General features: G+C 47.8%; 1 protein-coding gene across 1 annotated transcript; it reads left to right on the top strand.

The window, feature by feature from the left end:
• The first annotated feature begins 1,818 nt into the window (after positions 1-1,818).
• Positions 1,819-15,157, top strand: Cys1 (cystin 1). Its single transcript, XM_045149513.1, has 4 exons — positions 1,819-2,127; positions 10,815-10,870; positions 13,519-13,633; positions 14,730-15,157. Exons 1-3 carry the CDS (start codon positions 1,819-1,821, stop codon positions 13,622-13,624), a joined length of 471 nt encoding a protein of 156 aa, XP_045005448.1. The 3' UTR covers positions 13,625-13,633; positions 14,730-15,157.
• The last annotated feature ends 12,733 nt before the right edge of the window (positions 15,158-27,890 follow it).

Genomic DNA, 27,890 nt, shown 5'->3' with positions numbered 1-27,890 from the left:
TATTTATTTATTTTGAGGTGGGGGGGTCTCACTCTAGTGCAGTCTGGCCTGGAATTCACTATGTAGTCTCAGGGTGGCCTTGAACTCACAGCAATCCTCCTACCTCTGCCTCCCAAGTGCTGGGATTAAAGACATGTGCCACCACGTTTGGCTTGGGCATAAACTTTGTATTTATCTATTTATTTATTTAGAGTTAGGGTCTTAGTCTAGTACAAGGTGACCTGGATGTAGTCTGGGAGGGGGGGGCCCACAGGGATCTTCCTACCTCTGCCTCCAAAGTGCTGGGATTAAAGGCGTGAGCCACCAAGCCCAGCTTTGGCCATAAAGTTTCTAATGTCTTCTCTGAAAGTGATAGAAATAGAATTTCATCCCATGGTTGGGAAAGTTTAGCCAACATTTTACATTCACAGTGGTTGTACAGGCCAGACTGAAGGAGTGATATTGTCAAGTCAAGGTTCAAGAGCCCATCGCACCACTTTCAATGATCCTGCCTTGAAAGGGCTTGAAGGGAAGCAGGGAGATGGATGGGATCCAGTCTAAGAAAACAAGAACAACTCACAAGAATAAGGCAGGAACGCCTAGGCTGGAGCCTTTTCCAACTGTTAGATGGGGATGGTTCACTGAACAATAAAGCTTTGTTCAGTTTCAACCAGGGGCTAAAGGCTCAAATTAAGACCAGAACCCACTCTTCCCCCCACCCAAGGTTGCTGTTTTCTTTTTTTCCTTTATTTAAATTAATTTTGTTTCCCCAAAGCGATTACTGTTTAGGGGTTTTCTTCCATGAGGCTCTGAATTCACACTGGATCTCAGGATGGGGCAGGAGAGGGGCAAGGCTGGATTTTGATCCTCATTGCGTGTCCACCCTCCACACCGCTCTGAGATCTGTCTGTCTGGGGAGGGGGCCAGGGTGACAGCACTGAGTGTGAAACCTAGCGAAGTCATCCTGTTACTAAACCCGCAGAGGATTTTCTATTGCCCTGCTTCCTAGTCTAACCTTGGAGGGATCCGAGGCTCTGACAGGTGAATTAACAGGGCTCCCTTTTCTGAGCCCGGGGTTCCAGTCTAAATCTGGTCCTCTCCCGCCGCGTCTCGCCCAGACATTTCCCTGACCGGTCCCATGAAGGCACAAGCCGAGGTCTGAGCCTTAGCAGTTCTTCCAGCAACCAGAAGGTAAGAGCCTGCTCCTGGCAGCGACCCGGCCCCGACCCTGCGGTGCCCCGGCCTCCTCTGGCAAGCGGGCGGGCGACCCGGGCAGCCGTCGTCCACCCAGCATCCTCGCCCCTCCCACGCCGTGCCCTCTCCCCATCCCGGGTCCCACTTCGCATCCTCGCCCGGGGACGCGCCCTCCTGTAGTGCCCTCGCCTCTCTCCGATCTCACCTCTCCCTAGACCTAGACTACCCCCTCCCCACCCCGGACCTCCCCGTCCCCCAGCAGCGCCGCTAACCACTCACCCCAGACTTATCCTCCCCATCTGCCTCCCCCACTGGCCCCTACTCCGGATGCCCCCCACCAGCGGGACCCCCTCCCGGCGTGCGAGGTTCCCTCCAACTGCCCCCATCTTTCCCTCCCCGCACCCCTCCCCTCGGTACGACTCCTGTCCCACTCCTTGAGGCTCTCCCCACCTCCCCCACCTGCTCCCCGCGCTTGCACCCCCGAAGCGCCCCAGCTCTCCCTCTCCACCTCTCTTCCCCGCCGCCCCCATTCCGTGGCCCCCACTTCTGAGGTCCCCCGTCCTCCCTCCCCCCCCCCCTTTCCGCCGCGTTCCCGCCCCGCCCGGCCCCGCCCCGCCGCCCGCCTGCGCGCTCCGGACGGCGACCATGGGCAGCGGCAGCAGCCGGAGCGGCCGGGCGGCGAGGGGGCGGCGGCGGCGCAGCCCCGACAGCCTCCCGGAGCGGCCCGGAGCCGCAGCCGCAGCCGCAGCCCCGGAGGGGGAGCCAGCCGCCCGAGCCCCGGAGGCGGCGGCGACGCCGGAGAGCGCCCGCCGGGACGCCGGCCCCGCGGCGCCCGCCGACGGCCGCGAGGAGACTCTACGCCTGCTGGACCAGCTGCTGGCCGAGTCGGCGGCCTGGTGTCCCCGGGAGCCGGCCCCGCGCGCTCCGGCCCGGCCCGGCCCCGCGTCGGGCGCGGTGAGTTTGAGCCGCGGGCGCACCGACCTCCTCCGCGGCCCGGGAGACGCCCGCGGCCCCGGCGCGCCCCTCCGCAGGCTCACCTTGGATCTCTCCCGCTGAGGCTGCGTCTCCCCATCGAGACCCCCGGGCTCCGGCTCTCTCCCTCGCACCCCCGAGTGCTCTCCCGTCCGCCCTCGCCCCGGGTGCTGGCCCACTCTTTGCAGTTTCGGGGCGACCTGCGGAGGGAAGACACCTGTGCGGAAACTCGGCCTCTAGGGCGGTCTTCCAACTTCCCGGGCTGCCCTCCTAGCGCGGCGTCCTTGCGGCCAGGTGGGAGGGGGCGCTGAGTGGCGGGACCGCCTGCCAAAGTGGTTCAGACATCACCCTGCCGGGGTCGGGTGCATCCGGAGCTCTGCCGAGTGGGTCGGGCAGTTCCAGTATCTCAGGCTGTTTTTAAGATGATGTTGCATCTCTTTAGCTCCCTTTCAGAACACTTGTAACAACAGCCCTGCTGTTCTAGAAAAAAAAAAAAAAATGAAAACGAGGCTCGGCTTTGGCAAGTTTTTGCACCAGCCAAGCTGATGACCAGACGGGATCGCAGCAGCTCCCGGCTGTGGGCGGAGACTGCAGGAGGAGGCCCGAGCACGGCCTCGGTCTCGGCGCCGCCAAAGCCAGAGGCAAAGGGACCGTTTCCCTGGGCCGCTGCTAGGCCGGAGCATCCTGAAGTGGCTGGGAGGGGGAGAGGGGCCGGCTCAGCCCGCAGCCCGCCGGGCTCGCCCCGCCCCGCCCCGCCTCCGCGGCTGTCCTGCCAAGACTTTAGAAAGGGGTAAATGAGCTGTAGTGGGCAGAACTGAATTATATAACAGGCTTCCTCTCCGGCTGCTGTATCACTAAAACTAACCAAGCTCTTGAGAGGCTGGGGGAGATTTTGACATAGCAAGAAGCATTTTTGTTTTGTTTTGTTTTGTTTTGTGTTTTCGAGGTATTGTCTCACTGTAGCTCAGGCTGACCTGGAGTTCACTGTGTAATCTCCGGGTGGCCTCGAACTCTTGGCAATCCTCCCAAGAGTACCGGGTGTGCGCCACCACGCCCGGCTAGCAAGAAGCAATTTTTCAGTGTTCATTTTTCAAGTGATTGGGAAACTTCAGAAATGAAAATGAAAGGAAAACAGCAAGAATGGATTTTCTTCCATCTTGCACTCTTGAGGAGTATCATGGGGGTTGGAGAGAAGGCTCAGAGGTTAAGGAGCTTGCCTGGAAAGGGGAACGACCTGAATTTAATTCTCCCAATACCCATGTAAATCCAGATGCACGGTGACACGTGCTGCGCTTACAACCACTTTTTTTGTTGTTGTTTTTCGAGGTAGGATCTTGCTATAGTCTTGGCTGGCCTGAAATTCACTCTGTAGTTTCAGGGTGGCCTTGAACTCACAGAGATCCTCCTACCTCTGCCTCCCAAGTGCTGGGATTAAAGGTATGCACCACCACACCTGGCTACAACCACTTCTGATTAGAGTGTTTTAGAGACTGATTATGCATACTCTTGAGTTATCATTCTGCATATTATATTCCACTTGACATTATTCAAGATATAGTTGTAGGGCTGGAGAGATGGCTTAGTGGTTAAGGGGCATGCCTCCAAAGCCCAAGGAGCCTAGTTTGATTCTCCAGGTCCCTCATAGATGCACATGGGGGGAGGAGCACATGCATCGTTTGCAGTGGCTAGATGCCATGGCACTCCCATTCTCACACACTCTCTCTCTCCCTCTCTCTGTCTCAAATAAATAAATCTTTAAAAATATTTTTAAAAAGATATAGTTGTAGGTAATATTTTAATGAGCACTTGGGTCTCAGACATGTATTAAGTCCATCTTCACTCATTTGTGTGTGTGTGTGTGTGAACATACACTTGTCACAGTGTGCTTGTAGAGGCCACAGGATAACTTGAGGTGTCTGTGCTCCACCTTCTTTGAGACGGGGATTCTTGCCACTGCAAATGGACTTTCAGACTGCAGAGGAACATCAGACTAGCTGCCCACAAGCTCTGGATTCTCCCAGCTCCACTTCCCATTGTTTATCATAGGTGCTTTGGGTCAGAGATGCATATGCCACTTTGTATCCAGCTTTACGTGGGTACTACGGAATTGAACCCAGGCTGACAGGCTTTGCAAGCAAGTGCCTTTAACTGTAAATGCATCCCCCCTAGCCCAAACATCTGTTCTTTTGTTTTTGTTTTTGTTTTTTGAGGTAGTGCCTTGCTGTAGCACAGGCTCGCCTGGAATTCACTTTGTAGTCTCAGGCTGGCCTCAAATGCATAGCAATCCTCCTGCCTCTGCCTCCTGAGTGCCGGGATTAAAGGCATGTGCCACCAAGCTTGGCTCTTTTTTTTTTTTTTTTTTTTTTTTGAGGTATGGTCTCACTATAGCTCAGGGCTGATCTGGAAATCACTGTGTAGTCTCAGGGTGGCCTCGAACTCACGGCAATCTTCCTACCTCCGCCTCTCAAGTGCTGGGATTAAGGGTGTGTACCTCCATTCCCTGCCAAACTTGTATTCTTTAACTCACTAGACCACTCCCTCTCATGTCACTGTTCTGGACTACTTTTCAACCTCATGTCTAAGTAGATAGGGGTGCCCAAGGCAGAAATCCTTTTCCAAAACTGGTGGAACTTTGTTCTTTCAAGGTAGGATCTTACTCTAGCCCAGGATGACCCGGAATTCACTCTGTAGTCTCAGGGTAGACTCAAACTCATGGCAACCCTACCTCTGCCTCCTGAGTGCCTGACTTAGTGGAACTTTAAAATCAACAGTGCTTTCAGGAGGTACTTGAAACTTCAAAAGTATTTAGGGTAGGAAGGTTAAGTGAGAAAAACCCAAGGGTTAGAACTGGTGGTTTTTTAAAAAACCATTTAACCAAATTTTTATGTTTTGTTCCTCTTTTGTGCATGTGTGGTATGGTATGAGTGGACCATGTGCATGATGTATGCACATGTTGTGTGCAGGTGAACATGCCCCATGTGTAGACATGTGGAAGCCAGAGGAAGATAGTGGGTGCTTGTAATTTTTTAAAAATATTTTTATGGCCAGGCATGGTGGTGTACGCCTTTAATCCCAGCACCTAGAAGGCAGAGGTAGGGGATGATTGCTGTGTATCTGAGGCCACTCTGAGACTACATAGTGAATTCCAGGTCAGCCTGGACTACAGCAAGACCCTACCTCAAAAAACCTCCAGCTACATGCACCACTTTGTGCATCTGGCTTATGTGGGTACTGGAGAATTGAACCTTCTTTGTGAAGATTAGCAATCTTCACTTCCTTGTGAAACAATCTCTCCAGCCCTAGTTTGTAGTTTGTTTGTTTATTTGGTTTTGGTTTTTCGAGGTAGGGTCTCATGCTAGGCTGACCTGGAATTCACTTTGTAGTCTCAGGGTGGCCCCGAACTCATGGCAATTCTGTCTCCTGAGTGCTGGGATTAAAGGCGTGTGCCGCCATGCCTGGCCCTAGTTTGTAGTTTCTAAGGGTGCAATAGCACCTCTGTCAATCACTGAACTATTGCTTAATAAAATGAGCCATCTAACACCCAGTGATACGCATTAGCACCAGAGCAGTCTCTACAGAACCAGCAGCTTTCCAGCCATGGAAAAAGGGAGGAAAGTGCTTCGGAGCTGACAAGGGGCACACCGCTGATCCCAGCACTTGAGAGGTAGAGACAGGAGGATAAAAGTTCGAGACAAGGGGCTAGAAGATGGCTCAGCAGCTGAAGGTGCGTGCTTGCAAAGCCTGATATTCCCAGTTCAGTTCCTCAGCACCTACCTCAAGCCAGATGCACAAAGTGACACATGCATTCAGAGTTTGTTTGCAGTGGCAAAAGGCCCTAGCATGCCCATTCTCTCTCTCTCCCTGTAGTGGTTAAGGCGCTTGCCTGTAAAGCCTAAGAACCCATGTTTGGATCTCCAAGTCCCACGTAAGCCAGACACACAGTGATGCAAGCGCAAATGTCACACATGTGCACAAGGGGCACACACATCTGGAGTTCATTTGCAGTGGCTAAAGGCCATGGTGTACCCATTCTCTCTCTCTCTCTTTCTCAAATAAATAAAACAAACAATGGACTTCAGAAGGAGGGGTGACAGTCATTACTGCACACACAATGTCTCAGTCAGTGGGAGTACAGCTGGGGTCTGAAGGTCAAACTGACCTTGAGGGAAGTCCTCCATGATTGTCTGTTTCTGGAGGTCTGGGGAATGGCACAAAAAGGACAGGCCAGAGTCAGGCATGGTGGCGCACGCCTTTAATCCCAGTATTTAGGAGGCAGAGGTAGGATTGCCATGAGTTCAAGGCCACCCTGGGACTACAGAGTGAATTCCAGGTCAGCCTGAGCTAGAGTGAGACCCTACCTCTGAAAAAAAGAAAGAAAGAAAAAGGACAGGCCAATGCACTTGATGATAATAAGCGACTGCACTCCCTGAGTGTGTGGCGATCTGTTTTCTTCCAACTGCTTGCCTTTGACTTCTCACACTCCCTTGCTTGCATTCTCTGGTTGGGAAACTGTTCCCTGAGGGTTAGGCCTTGTTGGCAGTCTCACAATGTACTGTACGTGTTTGTGTGAGAGGGGTCTCAGAGCCTTTTTGGGATCAAACCTTTGTTACCTGAGCAATGCAAAATGGCTCCAGCACTCACAATACACCTGTACCTCTCAGCTTTCTGCTGTCCAGGAAGCCACAAGTAGAATTTAGCCAGAGACCACTGATGGTGATGAGGAAGCAGTGCCCTCTGCTGGTGGGGAGCGAAGCCTGACTGGCAAAATCCTAAAACTGCAAACTGGAGGATTAGTTGCCAGGAGGTCCTTGTGGAGGTTTGATTCAGGTGTCCCCCATAGCCTTAGGTGTTCTGAATGCTAGGTCCCCAGATGATGGAGGTTTGGGAATTAAGGCCTCCTGGAGGCAGTTGTTGGGGGCAGGATTAGGGGTATTATAGCTCATGTCCCCATGCCAGCGTCTGGCACACTCTTCCGTTCCTATTGTCCACCTGATGTTGGCCAGGAGGTGATGTCCACCCTCTACCATGTCATCGTTTTCCCTTGCCATTGTGGAGCTTCTCCTCAAGTCTATAAACTAAAATAAACCTCCCCCCCCACCACCACCACACACACAAGCTGCTTGGTCAGGTGGTTTCTGCCAGCAATGTGAACCTGACTGCAACACTCCCTTAGATCCTTTTTTCTACTGTTTGTGTTCAATTTTCAATCATAAAAGAGTAAGACCCAGGTGTGGCGGAGCACACCTATAATCCCAGCACTTGGGACACTGAGGTAGGAGGACCAGCATGAGTTCAAGGCCAGCCTGGACTACATAGTTCCAGTTTGGGCCAGAGTGAGACCCTGCTTCAATGACACAAACCCAAACTAACAAAAAACATAGTAAAAGGCTAAGGAACCAACCCAAGAAACCAACCCAGAAAAGACAACACATGGGCTGGAGAGATGGCTTACTTGTGAAGGAGTTTGCTTGTGAAGCCTAAGGACCCAGGTTTGATTTCCCAGAACCTATATAGGCCAGATGCACATGGTGGCACATGCACCTGGAGTTTGTTTGCCCATTCTCCCTCCCTCCCTCCCTCCCTCCCTCCCTCCCTCCCTCTCTCTCTCTCTCTCTCTCTCTCTCTCTCTCTCTCTCATTCTATCTCTTCCAATATCTCATAACTAAATAAATTTAAAAATAAATTTTAAAAAGACAACTCATGCAGAAGAAGGTGAAGTGCTTCTATTTGGGGGAACAAGAGGGGTGTATGCAGCAACATTGTGCCAGGTGAGAGAAGCCAGTTGGCAAGGAGGCCACGCTGGTGATTTCATTTCTCTGGACTCCTAGAAAGTGCACACCAGTCCATATGGCAAAGTGACTAGGGAAGGAGGAGCTGCTGCAAGGGGGTTTCTGGTTTGAGGGCCTGAGCTCGGTTAGCTTCTTGTTTGTGCCTGTGGTTTAGGGGTGTGAATGTATGTACACACGTGTATATTCAAAACCTACCAAATTGTGTTTAACCATCTGCAGTTTGTCCAATGTCAATTGTATATGTAATCAATATGTGCACAACATGTATGCACAGCTGCTACAATTAAGAGGCAAGGGGAGAACTCTCCAGAGAGGAAGCAATATATAATAGGTTTGGGTAATAAAATAGGCAGTGGATATTCTTTAAAAAACATGCTACTACTGGCCGGGCATGGTGGTGCACACCCTTAGTCCCAGCACTTGGGAGGCAGAGGTAGGAGGATAGGCGTGAGTTCAAGGCCACCCTAAGACTCCATAGTGAATTCCGGGTCAGCCTGGGCTAGAGTGAGACCCTACCTCAAAAAAAAAAAAATGCTACTACTACTGCTATTGCACGTGAGCGTGCACACACACACACACCTGCACACATCTTGTAAGAGAGGAGGCCTTAAGAAATCATATTCAACTACTGTTTTCTGCTCTTGTTCAGCTCTGCTTTGGTTTTTCCAAAGCCTCCCTGAGATCACGAGGGGTGACATGAATTCTTTCACCCGCAACACACGCACTCACAAGCACACAGCCTGAGCTGAGCCCAGCTCCCTGGGTCCAGATGTGTGTGAATAGAGGGCAGGCAGCCAGTGGCTGGGACCGGCACCTGTGTACTGGACGGATCCACCACCAGGGGCTGCTGTGTCCTTGCCTTTTCTTCAAGCTCTTTGGCTTGAGCCAGCTGCGTGTTCCAAGAGGGAGCTAATGTATTTCCCACCTGAGAAAGTCAAGTTCAAGGTTTAAACAAATTGGCCGGAGAAAGTGCTATGCATCAAACCACAGGTACAGAGAGGGAAATGGGTAAAAATTGATCAGATGTAACAAACCAAGGCCCACAGGGAAGTTACAACGGTGTGGCTCTCCTGCATTCAGTCCTAGGCGAGCAGTCTACATGCGCAGTGGGGTTCCATCATGGTGGCTGCCTGGAGGGCTGCAGCGACTTCCGGTGAGCAGCTGGCAGATGCCTCTGTGGCACAGAGGAGAGAGACAGGCAGGATGAAACAGTGATACAGGTGCCAGACTCGGAGTCTCCATCACCTGCTGGTCACAGAAACTGCAACAAACCTTACAGTGCTGACGACAGGAGAAGCAACCATGCATGTGACAGCAAGCGCTGGCTCCAACACAAGCCAACCAGGGAAAACAGGTGTCCAAATAGAAGACTTCAGACAAAGAAAAGGCTGCAGGATAGCTGGCTTGAACTGTCCCTGCAAGCTGCAGGGAAGCCCATTAAAGTCAGTGTGAGAAGGAAGCATCATATATCCCCAAAGGATCTCAAGGAGATTTGCGCAGCCCCCACCTGTAGCAGCATTACCGTCACCCCATACGTGTGAGCAGAACAGCCTGGTGTCCATCAGTGGGTGGGTGGAGAGGAAAATGTGGCTCTTCATGTGATAGGATGTCACTTAGTCTTCAGAAAGAAAGAAATTCTGCTACAACACAGACGAACCTATGTCAGTTACTGAAAGACAACTGCTATATGATTCTGTGCCTTTGCTCACTCAGAGCAGCCAAATTCATAGACAGAAAGTAGCATGGCTACCAGGGGACCATAGGGAGTTGCTGTTTAATAGGGGGGACACACTTTCAGGTTAGCGAGATGCAGAGTTCCAGGACTGGATGGTGGGGATGGTTTCAGAACAGCATGAAAGAACTCAATGCCACTGAAGGGCACACTTTCAATGTAGTTAAGGGGCTGGAGAGCTGGTCAGCAGTTAAGGCTTGCTTGCAGTGCCTGATAGCCTGGGTTCAATTCCCTATTATACATGAAAAGCCAGATGCACAAAGTAGCACGTGTGTCTGGAGGGTTCATGTGCAGGGCAGGAGGCCCTAGTGTGCCCATTATCTATCATCTACCTACCTATCTATCATCTATCTATCTATCTATCTATCTATCTATCTATCTATCATCTATCTATCATCTATCTATCTCTGTATCTGTCTCTATTTCTCCCTTTATCTCTCTGTCTCTTAAATATTTATTTATTTAGGTTTTTCAAGGTAAGGTCTCACTCTAGCTCAGGCTGACTTGGAACTCATTATATAGCCTCAGGGTGGCCTCAAATTCAGTGATCCTCCTACCTCTGCCTCAGACGTGCATCACCATGCCCAGATTAATTTTTTTTTAAAAAAATATATTTTAGGGCTGGAAAGATGGCTCAGCAGTTAAGCACTTGTCTGTGAAGCCTAAGGACCCCTGTTCGAGGCTCGATTCCCCAGGACCCACATTAGCCAGATGCACAAGGGGGGCTCACGCATCTGGAGTTCGTGTGCAGTGGCTGGAGGCCCTGGCGTGCCTGTTCTCTCTCTCTCTCTGCCTCTTTCTCTGTCTGTCACTTTCAAATAAATGAATAAACATAAAACAAAAAAATTTAAAAATATTTTATTTATTTATTTGACAGAGAAAGAGGGAGAAAGAGAGACAGAATAGGTGCATCAGGGCCTCCAGCCACTGCAAACGAACTCCAGACACTTGCACCCCCTTGTGCATCTGGCTAACATGGATCCTAGGGAATCAAACCTGGGTCCTTTGGCTTTGCAGGCAAACTCCTTAAAATTTTTTTTAAGAAAGTAGTTGAGGCAGCAAATTTTAGATAGTGTGTATTTTACTGCAAGCACCGTGGTTTGTTTTGGGGTGTGTTTTTGATGCCTTTTCTTCTCATCCTTCTCAAGGTGTCCCCACAAGAGCAGAGGGCTGAAGGCCATAAGGAAGCCAGCCATGCCTCTGAGTAAGTACAGTATGGGTGGGCACACATCTACCAGGGACTCTAGTTCTTCAGTGACTCCTGAGACTCCTTTGAGCATGCAGAGCTGTGCCCTCAAAGGGGGGCAGGGGAAGTTGCAGAGGCCTTGTCTTCTGCCTCAGCTCAGAGCTTCCTCATACCCATGGTCATGACCTGGATCATCCTGGGCCATGTCTGAGCCTGCAAGTTCATTCCAATACATTCGGATGTCTTGCTGTGCCCACCAGCTTCATCTGTGATGACCATCCTTTCACCATAATGACAGGATAACCTAATAGGTGACAGTCACCACTTGTAGCTTCAGAACAGTCATCAGGAAAATGCTCCTAAAACTCCAGAAAATAGTGGCTGAACCTGGTCTCTTTTCTTCCTTTAAAATTCCTCAGGGGTCTGAGGATACAGCTCAGTGGTTGAGTACTTGCCTAACATACAAGAAGCCATGGTTCTCTCCACAGTTCCACAAAGGGGAGCTGAGACCAGGGAATCACCATGGTTTACAAAAAAAAACAGAGCAGCCAGTATCAGTAAGAGATTCCAGCTCAAACAATGGATAGATGAAGCCGGGCGTGGTGGCACACTTCTTTAATCCCAGCACTGGGAAGGCAGAGGTAGGAGGATCACTGTGAATTTGAAGCCAGCCTGGGACTACATAGTGAATTCTGGGTCAGCCTGGGCTAGAGGGAGACTCTACTTGAAAATAAAACAAAACAAATTAAATAAGAATGAGTAAGCAGCAGATGGGGCTGAAGAGATGGCTCAGTAGTTAAAGATGCTTTCTTGTAAAGCCTGGTGGCCCAGGTTCAATTCTCTAATACCCACATAAAGCCAGGTGCACCAAGTGGCACATATGTCTGGAGTTCAAGTGGCAAGAGGCCTTGGTATGCCCATTCTCTCTCTCTCTCTCTCAAATAAATAAAAGTATTTTTAAAAAGACTAAGCAGCAGGTTAGGAACTCTGCATACCTTAATGTGATAATGCATGCTGTTTAAAACATGCTCATGCCTTTAATCCTAGCACTTGGGAGGCAGAGGTAGGAGGATCGCTGTGAATTCGAGGCCTGAGACTACATAGTAAATTCCAGGTCAGGCTGGGCTAGAGTGAGACCTGACCTCGAAACAAAACAACACAACAACAACAACAACAAAAAAAAAAACCCTCTCATGTACAAGGTGCTCAATAAATATGATACCCAGCTTTGCCATGGGTGCATGCCATTTCTGGCATGGTAGTGTCCCTACCCTGGAATATCTGGAGTCTTCCTTCCTATGAAACTTATGCTATGCTCCTCAAGGACCTATGCTCAGGACTCTCACACCCTGAGTCTTGGGAGAAGCAGACAGATCTCTGAATACTTCTCTCTGAGCATCAGAGGGACTTCAGAGATGTCTAGCCTGTCACCTTGAACCAACAGGCAGGGAACCAGGCAGTAATCAGGAAGTAGCTTGCCCCTGCTCTCTGGCTGGTTGGTGGTATTGCCACTGCACGTTCTTCCTCTTGCACAGCAGTCTCTGTCTGGCAGGTGGAAGGTTGCCATCTCGCCATCCATACCTGGCTGTGGGCAGCCTTTGGCCTGTGTCGCTCGGACCCTGTTGGTAGTTGCAGTCTGGAGGCCTCTCCTTCAAGGGCCCTATCCTTAGAGTCGTAGCTTCAGCCCAGCCAGGCCTCCGCAGCCTGCGCTGAGCATCCAGGACTCCATCCTGCAAGGATGCCGGAGGTGGTCATATGCCAAGCCCACACGAGGCAACAACTGTGGGCAGCCAGAACCACTCAGGTGTCTAAATAAAGTCCAGGGATCCTGGAAGGGCAAACATACAGATGGGGTCCCGGCCAGTGAAGCTGCTCTGAGCTCTTGCAGCAGGAAGAGGAGCTTTTCTCAGGGACCAGATCTCAGCTATGCTGTCTGATGGGTCATGAAAGTGGCTGTCTGCTCTTGGCAATAGCTTCCATGACATCCAGAAGGTACTGGTGTGGGAGGTGAGCTGGCACATGGACATGGTGCTTCTAGCTCCCAATGAGCAAAGGCTGACAGTGCCAAGATCCCATGTCAATCTATCCATGCATCTACAAAAAAATTATTTATTTATTTATTTGAGAGAGACAGAGAAAAAGAAGCAGAGAGTGACTGTGGGCACACCAGGCCCTCCTGCCACTGCAAATCAACTCCAGATACATGCTCCACTTTGTGCATCTGGCTTTATGTGGATATGGGAGAATCAAACCAGGTTTGTCAGGCTTTGCAAGCAAGCCTGTTTAACTACTGAACAATCTTTCCAGCCTCATCCATCTTTCTTTTTTTTTTTTTAATACCTTAGAATGAAAAGGGCAAAAATAGATGCTGAGAGATGCAGGTGATTCACCAAAGATGGCAACTCTAAGTGGCAGTGTTTGGGTTTGAACTCAGAGTCCTCCTTCACTGTACCGTAGGTCTTCATGGATAATTTGGGGAGATGAAGGCAGAGAATAGGCCAGGTGGTCATGCCTATGTATGTTGGGTGGGAAGAAAATTCAGGTGCTCCCAGAACAGAGGCTTTCAGTTTGTGATTAGAAGGGACCCATTAGAGACCATCATAGGTACCAGTAGAGAGACGAGTTTGAAGGGAACATCTGCCTGTGTCTGTGTTTCTCTCCCACAGAGCCCCAGGCAACAGCCACAAGAAGCCCGAGGGGCAGTCAGCCATCTCCTATGACTACTCCGAAGAGGAACTGATGGCAAGCATCGAGCGGGAGTACTGCCACTGAGCTGGCCAGGTAGTCCTGGTCACTGCTGAGTTAGCAACAATCCTAGTCACCACTGACAAGGCCTCTCAGGTCCCTGGGCTGACAACCTGGCGTACCCCCTTTCCTGGCATGGGCCAGTTGGAACGGAACCATCTCTAACATGTAGCTATGCTTAGATCCTTCAAAACTGACCTTTTTTGATTCACAGTCAAACGTCCTAATGTTGCTGGTGCCTGCTGGCCAGGTGGTCAATTATACTGGCCCGGGCTGGAGGGCAGGAGGTGCTGGGCCACAGATGTGAAAGCCCTCCTTTCATTCTGAGGAAGGGGAACATGGCTGTGGGGTTCCCCTGAAGCCTCAGATGCTTCTCTTTTCCGCTCACTCACTTTCCATGTGGGGAAGGGCAAGCCCCTCTTAACGTCTGTGCTCTGGGCCTCAGTTGTTTTCTCTTGGGAATGAAACCCAGCGATTCTTTGAAGCCCTCCTGACCCTGACAGTGTGGAAGTCTCCAATGTTCCAAGTGCACTGATTTTTCCTCTCTGCTGAACTCTGTCTTTGCTGAGAGGGGGTGCCCACGTCCTGCCCAGAAGGATCTTCATGCTTGCTCTCTGTGGTTGTCCCTCGGGCTGGCCATCTAGCTGATGCCATGAGGCCTGTAACTCTCTTGCTACCTGGGTGGAAGGTAGGCTGTCACAGTGATGAGACCAAAAGACCCTCTAATGTTCCCAGTGGACAGATGAGAAAGTGGACTTGCCAAGGAACAGTTTGGGTGCCCTCCAGCCAGAAGGTGGTACTCGAGCGAGCAAGGCAGCAGCTAAGTCTTACCAGTGGAGGAGGAGGAGACAGACAAGGGGGATGTCGGTGTAAAAGGGTCTAGGGACCTGTGTGTGGTGGTATATACCTGCAACACCAGTGCTCAGGAGGCCACAGCAAGAGTCTCGTTGCGAGTTTGAGGCCACAGCCACATAGTGAGTTCAAGACCAGTGTAGGCCACACAGTGAGCCATAGTTTCAAAAATGGGGAGTCAGCATCAGGAATGGGACAAGACAGGGGTTGAGGGAACAACAGCAGCTTTTGCTAAGGCCAGAACAGGCCTCAACTAATCCCAGATTTCCCACTGACTCGGCGAGCCGATGTCCTCCATCTTCTGAGAAGCAGTGCATGCCTGCACACCTCCGACCAGCCGGAGCCCGAGCATCTCAGGAGCTCAGGAAGAAGCGGCCACTGGTGTCCCGTGCCCACATCCCCTTACCATCACCAACAACCAGATGACTCCGTAAACTTTTACGACTTGACAGGAATGCCTTGGGTCAGCTGTTCGGAGCCTGGAAAATTGTACTGGAATCAGAGTTCAGAGCCATTAGATGCCATGCCTCCTGAGAGTTGGTACAAAACCTCCCAAAGCTGGGAACTGTTATTTCTCACTGAGGCCCAGGCCACTCCTTCTGATAGAAATATGAAAGCCTTTTTTAGTTTAACAATACAAAAAATACAAATGCTTAGTTTAAAAAAGTTAAGACTCATTTTTATTTATTTACTTTAAAAAATATTTTTATTTATTTATTTGAGAGAGGGAGGCAGAATGGGTGCACCAGGGCCTCCAGCCACTGCAAGTGAACTCCAGACACGTGTATCACTTTGTGCATCTGACTTACGAACTGATATCTTTTGGCTTTGCAGGCAAGCATCTTAACCACTAAACCATCTCTCCAGCCTTAGACTCATTCTTTCCCTTTCTTTCTTTCTTTTTTTTTCTTTCTTTCTTTTTTTTTTTTTTTTTTTTTACCACCAGATGGGCCAGGCTTTGAACTTAATGATATGAACATTTACACTTTTACATCCTTTTGTTAAAATACAGGGCATGTGCACCTGCTTTCTAAGGGAAAATGACACCTCTATATTTTCCTGTGGAAAACTTGTAAGACCCTTAATGCTATCAAATGCTAAGACAAAAAAGAAAAAAAAATACCCCGAGCAGTTAGTCGCGGTGAGGCCCCTTCTCAAGGCTAAGAAGCCGTTCTAGTTGCTCATAGGTCTCCTGTAATCCCCTGAGCTCATGAAGAGTCCCAAGGATTGGCCAAAAAGTACATGGAGCTGGCTGCTCTGGGAAATGCAGGTTCTGCAGGGACTAAAAGCAGCAGGGACAAGTGTCACTATAACCCAACTAGGAGCTCTTCCCAGTTTGCTGGGTGCCAAGTACCCACATATGCCCTGTGTGCCTAGCCTCCTTGTGGCTGGTTTTCCCCATTGCTTCCCAACCACCCACATATCCAGCTAGGAGATCCGCCCACAGACAGGGTAGGAATGTGGCTACACTAGAGGCAGGAAGAAACAATGTCATTGTCAATTCCAAGACATGTTCCCCTTGAGAAAAGTGTAAGTAACAACATAAGGACTCCTGGTTCTGCAGCAGGAGAGGTTCCCAGAAATGATCCAAGGGGAGAACTGAGTAAATCTATTCCCTCCAAGGTCAGAAATAGTGGGTGGGTTTTCTGTATGGCAGAGCAGAGCCTCAAGGGACCCTGTGCTCTTATGCCCACTGGGTCCTAGTCAGCCTGGCAGGGACCTACTCCACCAGTTAGGACTGGCCTAGGCTGCCAGCACTCCTTTAGCTAGGAAGAAAGCGCCATAAATAAAATGCTTGCTTAACAATTATGAGTGTGATGTCCACAACCCATATGAAAAAGCTGGGAAGCCAGGCAGGGTGGCACACACCTTTAATCCCAGCACTCAGGAGGCAGAGGTAGGAGGATCACCATGAGTTTGAGGCCACCCTGAGACTACATAGTGAATTCCAGGTCAGCCTGGCTACAGTGAAATCCTACCTCAAAAAATTTGAAAAAAAAATTTTTTTTTAAGCTGGCATTAGGCTAGAGAGATGGCTTAGCAGTTAAGGTGCTTGCCTCCAAAGTCAAAGGACTCAGGTTCCATTTCCCAGGACCCACATAAGCCAGACCCCCAAGGTGGCACATGCATCTGGAGCTCATTTACAACTGGCTGGAGGCCATGGTGCACGCATTCTCTCTCTCGCTGCCTCTTTCTGTCTCTCAAATAAATAAAGAAAAATAAAATATTCAAAAACAAAATAAAATTTTAAAAGCTGGCTATTGTAGCATACACTTTGAATCCCATTGTAGGGGAGATGGAGACAGGAGGATCTCATGGGCTTGCTGGTCAGCTAGTGTAGCCTACTTGGTGAGTTCCAAGTCATTGAGAGACCCCGTCTCAAAACAAGATGAATGATACCTGAGAAATGACACCCAAGGTTGTCCTCTGGTCAACACACACACACACATACACCTCACAAGTACACTCATAAAGACTTTCTCCATTGATGTTCCCAAGTACGTGTCCAAGTCCTAAAGCCACCTTCTTTTTCTGGAATGCTGCCCAAGCCCCTGTCAGGAAGTTCCACCCTTGGTAGACACTGGAATTCTTGGATGAATGGATGTCACTATCCTCTTGACAGAAACGTCCTCATTATCAGGTTCCACCCTGGAAACAAGGAGGCCATCAGCCTAGCCAAGCAGCCACCTGTGAGGTACTAACCCTGGGGGTGTTTTTCCTTCTGCTTTGTCAAGAACCAGGCAAGGAAGGTGTCCTTGGGTGCCACCAAAGGCATATGTCACATTTTAGGCTCTGAAGGTTAGTTGCCTCCTTTCGAAGGAGGCTCTGGAATCAGACCTCTTGTGAGTGATGGTCTAAACCTCAGGGGCAACTCGGTCCCTAAGAGGCAAGAGGGAGCTTTTCTTGCTGTTATAAAGAAACCCTTTAATTACTGCAGTTGGAAAGAAAGGGCTGCCTTCTTTCTGGATTTTGGATCTCTGGGAAAGACAATACTTTAGTCCAACAGAGGTGGTTGGCTTGTGAACTACACCCCCATCTTTCCAGTGTTTCAGGATGGAGCCCCACAGGAGACTTGAAGGGCTAGGCCCTAAAACTGAGCCTCCAGAAACTGAAGCAAGACCGTGGTGGCCTGTGATACTGAGGAAGGGGAAGGTTTGACTTTCCAGGGCCCGGAGCCTCCATCAAGGACACGGGCCTGTTTTAGCTCTCAATAGTAGCACCGTGTGGCGTGAGAAGCATCATAACCTCAGCCCTGCCCCTAGGGCGGGGAAGTTGGAAAGCCCAGCTTGAGCTAGCAAAGCCCCCAGAGGCTAGGCTAATTTGTGGGAAAGAGTGATCCAGAAGAGAGAGGCCTCAACTTCACCCCATTTGGCAAGATAGCATTTGAGTGCAAAGTCTGGCTGGATGTCAAAAGGTGGGGCGGCAGGGCACACAAGGGATCTCTTGTTGCCCCTTAGAGGGGGTGAGCTGGTCTGTGTCCATGGAGATGGAAATGCTGCAAGAGGTAGGTTTGGTCTACAAAGAGACACGTAGGCATGGAACACCAAGATTACAGATGAGGGCTATGGTGGCACACCACATCCATGGTTAGCAGGGACCCCAGTGTCTTATGATGTCCCCTTGGTAACTATTTTGAAGTTTCCTCAGAGGAGTTACATGGATGCACCGGTCACCTGAGTAGAAGCCATGATCAACGGTGCTACCTAAGATTCAGCTGCCAAAACCAGGGTCTCAGGGTACAAACCCTCCTGAGGTACTTTGGTAGGAACATCTCAGAAAAACTCCCCAAGCACCTGTTATAATAGCTTTGTCACACACGGGTCCAGGGTGGGCCCAGCCAAATGTCCCTTGTACCCTGGACACCTCCACTTTCTCCAAGAGTTCTTACTCTCAAGAGCACAGTCTCAGCCACTTAAGGTCAATCCTGAGGAGTTGATGAAAATGATGACTCCAAGGCCAGGGATGTAGATCAGTGGTAGAGCACTGGCCGACCATGCCAGAGGCTGGGGGTTCGAGTCCCAGTACTGCAACAACAATGAAAGAATGACTTTGTTGTACAGCTGATTTCTTTCTTCTTTTCTTTTCTTTTCCTCTCCTCTCCTCTATCTCTCTCTTTTTTTTTTTTTCCTTTTCTTTTCTCCTCAAGGTAGGGTCTTGCTCTAGCACAGGCTGACTTGGAATTCATTATGAACTATCAGGCAGGCCTCAAACTCATTTATCCTCCTACCTCTACCTCCCAAGTGCTGTTATTAAAGGTGTGTGCCACCACACCTGGTTTAGCATATTTCTTCTAATGGAAACATTCCCTCCTGGAGGGATTAGGGAGTCAAGAGGTCAATAAGTCTGGGAGAACTGAAACTTAAAAGTCCACATGACCACTCCAGGAGGTAATAGGAGCAGTAAACAACTGTGGAGGGGCAGCCTCTGACCATGTACAGCAAATTCCTCTGAATTAAAATATTCCCTCCCCTTGCCTTCAAAGCTAAAGGACCCAGGTTCAACTCCCCAGGACTCATGTAAGCCAGATGCACAAGGTGGCACGTGCATCTGGAGTTCATTTGCACTGAAGGCCCTGGAGTGCCCATTCTCTCTCTCTCACTATCTCAAATAAATAAAAAGTATATTAAAAAAATATTCCCTCCTTGAGGGAGGAGGGAAGGGGGTCCAAAAGTCTGGGGAAAATGTTGCAAGACCCCTCCTCTTCTCTAAGGTTAGATAAAGATAAACAAGTGCTTGGGAGGAGATTCGCCCCCTAGCTGAGCTTCAGGTTGTGCAATGTGCTGGAGAGATGAGATGCACCTTCCTGAGTCCTCACCCATGCTGGGCTGGGCTTTGCAGAGCTGCCGCTGCCTTTGAGTGTCATCCATCACTCCTGGAGGCAACCCCTCACCCTGCTCTGTAAGTAACCCCAGTAAACTCATTAGTTCACCAAACTGGTATAGGTGCAATCATACATAGGTCTGGCATTGGTGCCCTATCTGGGGTGAATAGATGTGTGTTCACACCTCCCCAGGGAAAAAGCTTCCCATGACAATACTCTACTTCAGATGGTGACGGACACACACCCAGGTGCACACAACTGGCCTTCAGTTTTGAGGCATCCCCTCTCCCAGCCTATGTTCCCTGCTGATTACTCAAAGGTCCCCTCTGCTGGTCACCAAGATTCCTTCTCTCCTCAACACTGTGGCCTGTGGACTGGACCCTCAACACTATGTCACTCTGGGCTCTGCTGGGATCCACTTAGGTTCCCTGAGAACTCCTTCTGGAAGTTCTCACAACCTGAGAACTACTTCAGCAAGTTGTTGTAACCGCCCCCCACCCCCTGCACCATTCCTCAGAGATCACTGTCTGGTTACCAACTTCTAGTGTTTTTGAAAACTTGTTTGATACATTTTGTTTTGTTCATTTATTTTCAAGGAGAGAGAGAGAGAATGGTTGCTCCAGGGCCTTTAGCCACTGCAAAGAACCGCAGATGCACACACCACCTTCAGCATCTGGCTTTAAGTAGGCACTGGGGAACTGAAACCTGGTTGTTAGGCTTTGCAGACAAGCACCTTAGCCACTGAGCCATCTCTCCAGCCCCTTGTTTGGTACATTTTGTTTAGGTTTCCTCCTGTCTTCATGTGGGTGTGGGGGAACTCCAATGTCCATTACTCCATGTTTGGCAGAAGTGGAAGTCACGTCACCACTACTATTCAATGTGCAAACTGTACAGTTAAGCTACAGGAGGCCCTGAGTAGAATTCTTTGCTGCCGTAGTGCTTCCTTTAATCCTCTGGAATGGAATATACTAGACCCCAAATTGGAGCTCATTCTGGCATATCTGGGTCCCCAGATAGCTATCCTTGGAGTAACCCGCATCCTTCTTTTTTTTAATTAATAAATTTTTTTAAACAACTTCCATGATTGTAAGCAATATCCCATGGCAATGCCCTCCCTCCCTCCAATTTCCCCTTGTAAACTCCATTCTCCATCATATCCCTTCCCCTTCTCAATCAGTCTCTCTTTTATTTTGATGACATGAGCTTTTTCCTCCTATTATGATGACCTTATGTAGGTAGTGTCAGACACTGTGAGGTCATGGATATCCAAGCCATTTTGTGTCTGGAGGAGCATGTTGTAAGGAGTCCTACGCTTCCTTTGGCTTTTACATTCTTTCCACCACCTCTTCTGCAATAGACCCTGAGCCTTGGAAGGTGTGACAGAGATATTGCAGTGCTGAGCACTCCTGTCACTTCTTTCTAGCACCATGATGCCTTCTGAGCCATCCCAAGGTCACTGACATCTGAAAAGAGAAGATTCTTTACCAAAACAGAGAGTACCATTAACATATGGGTATGAACATTAAGAGAAGTGCTTACTGGGCAGTTTAATAAGCATAGTATATACATTAGCCAGACAGCAGCGATGTTATATCCCTAGGGCTCATGACTACCCCTGTTTTAAGTTTTCAGGATTAGGGATGTATTCCCTCCTATGGTGGTTTGAAAAGAATAGACGGCCCCCAATATGTTCAGTTGTTTGTAGTTTGCATCTGCAGCCACCTGGCTGAAGGCAGTATCACTGGGTGGATCTTAAGGTGTGGTGGTGGGTTTCAGATTTAAATCTAAAGATATGCAAAGTGTGCCTAGCTGGAGTTCCTGAAGTGTGCTGTATGGCTTTTGGCTTTTTAGGTTTGTGCTTCTCTCTCTGTGTTTAGGCCCGTGAAGGCAGGCCAGCTTCTTCTGCCATTATGGAAACTTCCCCTGATCTGTAAGCTTCAATAAATATCCCTTCCTTCATAACTGTGTCTGGTCTGGAAGTTTATCTCAGTGAACCTGAAGCTGTCTGATACACCTCCCATGGAGCAGGCCTCCAGTCCAATTAGAGGGCAGTTGGTTTCCACCGTAACAGGCAAGCCAATATTGTACCCATTGGCTCATTTGGCCTGGCTGGCCAAATATAAGGCTTGCAGTGTCAACTGTTGACTATCTTCACTGGTGATTTCTCTTTCTGCCATTGAACTGCATGCAGAATGGCTTCTTCCAGCTTTCTGTCAGCTGGTCAACATGGAGGAGGTTACCAGCTCAGTTCCAGCAGGATTTCTCAGGGTCTTACAAAGTATGTAGAGTCTTCAGCAATAGAGTCTTACCATCTATTCCTGGTGGGAAGCCAAGGGTCTTGGCAATGACCTGTAATGTTTTGGGGGCATCAGGTACCTCCCTGTCCAACAACTCACTGGAAGGTATCCCATCCCTGGCACTAAAAATTTTCCAGCAATAATCTACAGCTCCTGAGTGTTCCATCATCCAAAAAAGTAGGTTTCCATATGATTTATTTATATCCTCTTAGATTTTGATTAGCCCTCCGTCCACCTTTCCTTTACTCAATCTCTTCCCCTGACCTCACTTGGGCCTTTCACCCCCATTAATCTATTCTTCTACTTACATACATACAATACCATCCTATTAAGTACCCCCTTCCCTTCCTTTCTCTTCCCTTTATATCTATTTTCTAGCTTACTGGTCTTTGCTACTGAGTTTTCTTCCTACTCACACAGAAGTCCAGTCATCTGTAGCTAGTATCCACATATGAGAGAGAAAATACAATATTTGGCTTTCTGGCCTGGGTTACCTCACTTAGTATAATCCTTTCCAAATCCATCAATTTCCTGCAAATTTCATAACTTCATTTTTCTTTACTGCTGAGTAGAACTCCATTGTATAAATGTGCCATATCCTCATTATCCACTCATCAGTTGAGGGATATCTAGGCTGGTTCTATTTCTCAGCTATTGTGAATTGAGTGGCAATAAACATGGTTGAGCAAGTATCTCTAAGGTAATGAGACAAGTCCTTAGGATATATGCTTAGAAGTATTATAGCTGGGTCATATGGTAGATCTATTTTTAGCTGTCTTAGGAACCTCCACACTGATTTCCACAATGGCTGGACCAGATTGCATTCCCACCAACAGTGTAGAAGGGTTCCTCTTTTTTCACATCCTCGCCAGCATTTATGGTCATTTGTTTTCATGATGGTGGCCAATCTGACAGGACTGAGATGGAATCTCCATGTAGTTTTAATCTGCATTTTCCTGATGACTAGGGATGTCAAACATTTTTTAGATGCTTATATGTCATCATATTTCTTCTTTTGAGAACTATTTAGTTCCATAGCTCATTTTTTAATTGCCTTGTTTGATTTCTTATTATTTAATATTTTGAGTTCTTTGTATATCGTAGATATTTATCCTCTATCAGATGTATAGCTAGCAAAGACTTTTCCCAATTCTGTAGGTTGCCTCTTTGCTTTATTCACAGTGTCCTTTGCCATACAAAATCTTTGTAATTTCATGAGGTTCCAGTGGTTATTCTGTGGTTTTATTGCCTGAGCAATTGAGGTAATATTAAGGAAGTCTCTGTCAAGACCAATTGAAGGGTTTCCCCTACTTTTTCCTCTAGAAGTTTCAGAGTTTCAGGTCTGATGTTAAGGCTTTAATCCATTTGGACTTCATTCTTGTGCATAGAGAGAGAAGGATCTATTTTTATCCTTCTACAGTTACATATCCAGTTTTCCCAGCACCATTTGCTAAAGAGGCTGTCTTTTCTCCAGTGAATATTTTTGGCATTTTTTTTTTATTGAATATCAGGTGTCTGTAGCTACCCAGACTTACATCTAGGACCTCTACTCTGTTACATTGATCTACAAGTCTGCTTTTGTGCCAGTACCACGCTATTTTTGTTACTATGGCTCTGTGGTATAGAATAAAATCAGGTATACACAAGCCTTATCCATCCTTTGTAGAAAGGTGAGTTTCTTGGAGGCAACAAATTGAAGGATCCTGCTTTTTAAACCAGTCTGCAAACCTATGTATTTGGTTGGGGCATTGAGGCCATTGATATTAAGAGATATTATTGAAAGGTGTGCATTTATATTTATTTTTGCCATTTTTTTTGTAGTTCTTCGGTTTTACCTTTGCTCTCTTGTGTTAATTAGTATTTGAGTATTGTTTTTTTTTTTTTCCAGGTTCCTTATATGTGTGCTTTTCTTTCTCTTCAGCATGGAGGATTCTTTCAAGTATTTTCTGTAGAGCTGGTTTTGTCTTCAAATACTCCTTTAGCTTGCTTTTGTCCTGGAATGTCCTTATTTCTCTGTCTATTTGAATGGATAGCTCTGCAGGATAAAGTAACCTTGGTTGACAGTTGTTATCTTCCAGAACTTGGAATACAACACTCTAAGCCCTTCTGGCTTTTAAAGTTTGTGTTGAGTAATCTGCTGTGATCCTGGTGGGCTTGCTTTTGTAGGTAACTTTATTTTTCTCTCCAACTGCTTTCAATATATTTTCTTTGATTTGCATGTTTGGTAGTTTAATTATAATATGGCAAGAAGAGGTTCTTTCCAGGTTTTGTCTGGTTGGTGTTCTAAAGGATTCCTTTAACTGCATTGGCACCTCTTTCCCAAATTGGGGGAAGTTTTCTTCTATGATTTTGTTGAAAACGCCTACTATACTTTTGGAGTGAAATTCTTCTCCTTCTACTATACCCTGAATTTTTATGTTTGATCTTTTCGTAGTGTCCCAAATATCTTGAAATTCCCATTCATACTTTCATATTAGTTTGTCTTTCTCTTTGTTGGACTGTATTAGATCTGCCACCTGTCTTCTAGTTTAGATATTCTGTTCTCTCCTTCATCCATTCTACTGATGAGATTTTCTGCAGAGTATTTTATTTCGTTAACTGTGTTCTTCATTGCTAGTAATTCTGACTGGTTTCTCTTTATTATTTTTATTTCCTTATTTACAACTAGTATGAACCTCTTTATTTCATTAAATTGGTGTTCTGTGTCATCTTTGATTCCTTTGATTTCATTTTCATTCTTTTGATTTCCTCTTTGACTTCTTTGAGCATATTTATAATCATTCTTTTGAAATCTTTCTCAGGCATTTCCTCTAACTTGTTCTCACTGGAGGTCATTTCTGATGCATTAATACTTTTTGGTGGATTTATATTGGCTTAATTTTGGTGTTTCTTGTGTTATAATGTATATATTTTTGTATCTTGAATTAATTTAATGCTTGGATTTTCTAGTTAGTTGCAGTATTATTAGATGTATCAATCAATCTGATGGTATATCTCTTCAAGGTAGGAGCTTAAGGTGCTAGGTGTGGCTGTTAAGACTCTCAGAGTATCTATAAAAGTGACCCTATATGTTGGATTTTCCTACTATGAGAGTATTCAAGTAGGCTGAGTGGAACAAAATACAGGCAGATCCTAAAATTTAACTAAACAATCTATGATTTCAATGAAAAACAGCACAGAGTATTTATGCAAGAGTAGGTATTATGATAACCAGATCCTCTAACAAAGTCATTGTCCCTTAGGATATTTGGTCCCCCGTACCCTTAATCCTGTCAACTAGGAGGTTAAGATTTCTGGTCTGTTGAGGCTTCCAAGTCAGCTTGTGACCAAGTGAGACCCTTCTCTAATGAACAACAGAAGAGGAAACAAATCCACTATCAATGAAGAAGCAACAAATAACAAGTCCAAAATAAAGCTTATTTAAGAATGACAAATCCGACCATTCATCAGATTTAACATATAATTTATCCTGATATGGAAGGTGCAATTAGCACTTCCAATTCAAGCCTGTATACCAGGTTTATTTGCAGGTACTGACCTGGTGTAATCCCAGTTACCTTTTGGGATGATTTTAGTCTTAGTTATGCTGCTTGGGTCCCTCTTTGTTGTGCTGTGGGTTCAAGTAGGCTGGCTGGGTCGCTGGATCGCTGCTGTGGTCACTAGTGCTGGGCGTTGTGAGCTCCCTTCCCCAGTCTCCGGTGCTTGCTGGTTCTTGCATTGGCAGTGGAGTGGGGGGAGGCTGTGGACGGTGGCTCTAGTTCTCCCACTGATCCTCGTGATCTGCTCCTCTGTTGTTCACTGTGGTCCTCCCTTCATGTTTCTTGAGTTTGTGAAGAGCTCCAGTGAGTGGAAAATCCCTTGACCTGGCTTTTCCTGTGGCTCAAGCTGAGCCTTGTAGCTGTGGCCCCGTGGACCTGGTGCCGCTGTTGCTGGAGGCGCTTCTGCCTGCCTATGTGGGGTCTAGATGCACTGGGTCTCTCCTACTTCTCTGCTGCCATTGGTAATTTCTTATACACCTCACTTTTTACTAGAAGAATGTATTTTGCTGGGTTTTTTTTTTTTTTCTTTTGACATTTTCTCCCCTAGGCTGCTTTGGCGTGGTTCCTATGCTGCCATCTTAACTGGAAGTCTCCTATGTCTTTCTTAGTAGAACACAATTAAGGCTTGGTGTCTGGGCACCCAGATAGCTATCCTTGGAGTAACCCATGTCCTTCTTAGTAGAGCACAATTAAGGCTTGGCCAGCTTCCCATCCATGTAACAAATATCTGAATGAGCAACTTACAGAGAAAAAAGATTTCCTTTTCCTTACAGTATGGGCGGTTTCAGTCTGGGCTTAGTTAGCCTCATTCCTTTTAGTTCTGTGGTAAGGGAACACATCATGACGGGAGCTCATGGTGGCGGAGCAAAACTGTTTACCACTTTGAGGTAGCCAACAGGAACAAGAGGGGCTGTGTTCTATCTTCCCTTCACAACACACTCCAGTGACTGGAAGACATCCCTCTATGCTCAACCCCTTAAGGTTTTCACCAACCTCTCAAAAGCTCCAAACTGGGAACTAAGCCTTTAGCATGTGGGCCTTTGAGTCTATCCTATAAAAGCTTTTTTTAAAAATATTTTATTTATATATTTGAGGAAAAGTGGTGGGGAAGGGGTGGGCATGCTAGGACCTCTATCCACTGCAAATGAACTCCAGACACATGTGCCACCTAGTGCATATGGCTTACATGGGTACTGGGGACTTGAACCGGGGTCCTTAAGCTTTGCAGGCATGTGCCTTAGCTGCTGAGACATCTCTCCAGCCCTAAAATGTTTTCTTCTATCTATAAAAATGTCAAATGAGGGGCATGATGCCTGTGGTCTCTCTGTAGTCCCAGGCATCATGGAGCTAAAGTCTAGTTGGTGGGGCAGCTTTCTCAGCAGCCCACAGTAGGATGGCATTGGCCCTCATTCCACACCAAAGCCCTGCCTGCTAAAGCCCTGCCAATGGCCCAGTGGAGGAGGGGCCAGCCAGCCCCATGGAAGCCAGTAACTACTGCCTGCCTGGCTGCCACCCATCCATTCCTGTGGCAGGTACACCTCAGGCTGCCTGTGCCAATGTCTCGCTTCTCACATCCAGCCAACATGGCCTTGGCAGCTCCAAATCCCACTCCTTCTGCCATCCTTTATTCTGTCCTGGACTGTTCTTCTACCTGATTCCCAGCCTTAACCACACCCTCACCCTCCAGCAACTGACCAAAGCATGATTTCCATTCACACACCCATAACAAACCCTGCTGGATGTACTACATGAACACCCAGAGTGCTGGACCATAGAAATACAGGTGAGTTGGGCTGAAGAGATGGCTTAGTAGTTAAGGTGCTTGCCTGGGAAGCTTAATGACCCAGATTTGATTCCCCAGAACCCACATAAACCAGATGTACCTGTCTGGAGTTCATTTGCAGAGACCCTGGCATGCCCATTCTCTCTCTCTCTCTTTCTCTCCCTCTGTAATAAATACATAAATAAAAATGAAAAGATTAGAGATACAGGCCAGTCACAGGATGCTACCCTCTGTTCTGGTGAACTCTATCTATGGAGGTACCCAGAGGGCTCTGATTTCATGTGATGGACCAGTGTACAGCTTTGAGTGGTGGCAGGTGCTAGATAAGAGAACCAAGAAAAGAGGAGGGAGGTTTGAGGCAGCATAGAGCAGCATCCCTCCTACCCACCCACCCCCCCAACCAGGATTCGGTAGCATGCCATAGGGACTCTGCATAGCTCACTGATCTTGTGTGTGTGTGTGTGTGTGTGTGTGTATGTGTGTGCTTATTTATTTGAGAGCAACAGACAAAGAGGCAGAGAGAGAGAATGGGTGTGCCAGGGCCTCCAGCCACTGCAAATGAACTCCAGATGCATCCATCACCTTGTGCATCTGGCTTACGTGGGTCCTGGGGAATCAAGCCTTGAACCAGGGTCCTTAGGCTTCACAGGCGAGCGCTTAACCACTAAGCCATCTCTCCAGCCTGCTCACTGATCTTTTGAGAGGAAGCTGAAAGTTACTTCAGAATGTTTATCAAGTGTTTTCCTGTCTGTATCACCTACACCATTGTGAGCTCTTTGAGTCAGGAATTAGGGTAATTTCTTTCTGGGTTTCTGACCCAGCATAACAGTTCATTAAATGCTTGTTGGATAGGTAGGAGATATGGGTGTTATCAAATGGATGAATGGATGTTTGGATGAAAGAGTATGGGTGGTAAGACCCTATTGCTGAAGACTCCACATACTTGGGCTGCAAGGCCACTGAGATATCCTGCTGGAACTGAGCTGATGACCTCCTCCAT

Source organism: Jaculus jaculus, chromosome 5, assembly GCF_020740685.1.
Source record: "Jaculus jaculus isolate mJacJac1 chromosome 5, mJacJac1.mat.Y.cur, whole genome shotgun sequence".
NCBI lineage: Eukaryota > Metazoa > Chordata > Mammalia > Rodentia > Dipodidae > Jaculus > Jaculus jaculus.
This window is presented reverse-complemented; position numbering and strand designations above follow the sequence as displayed.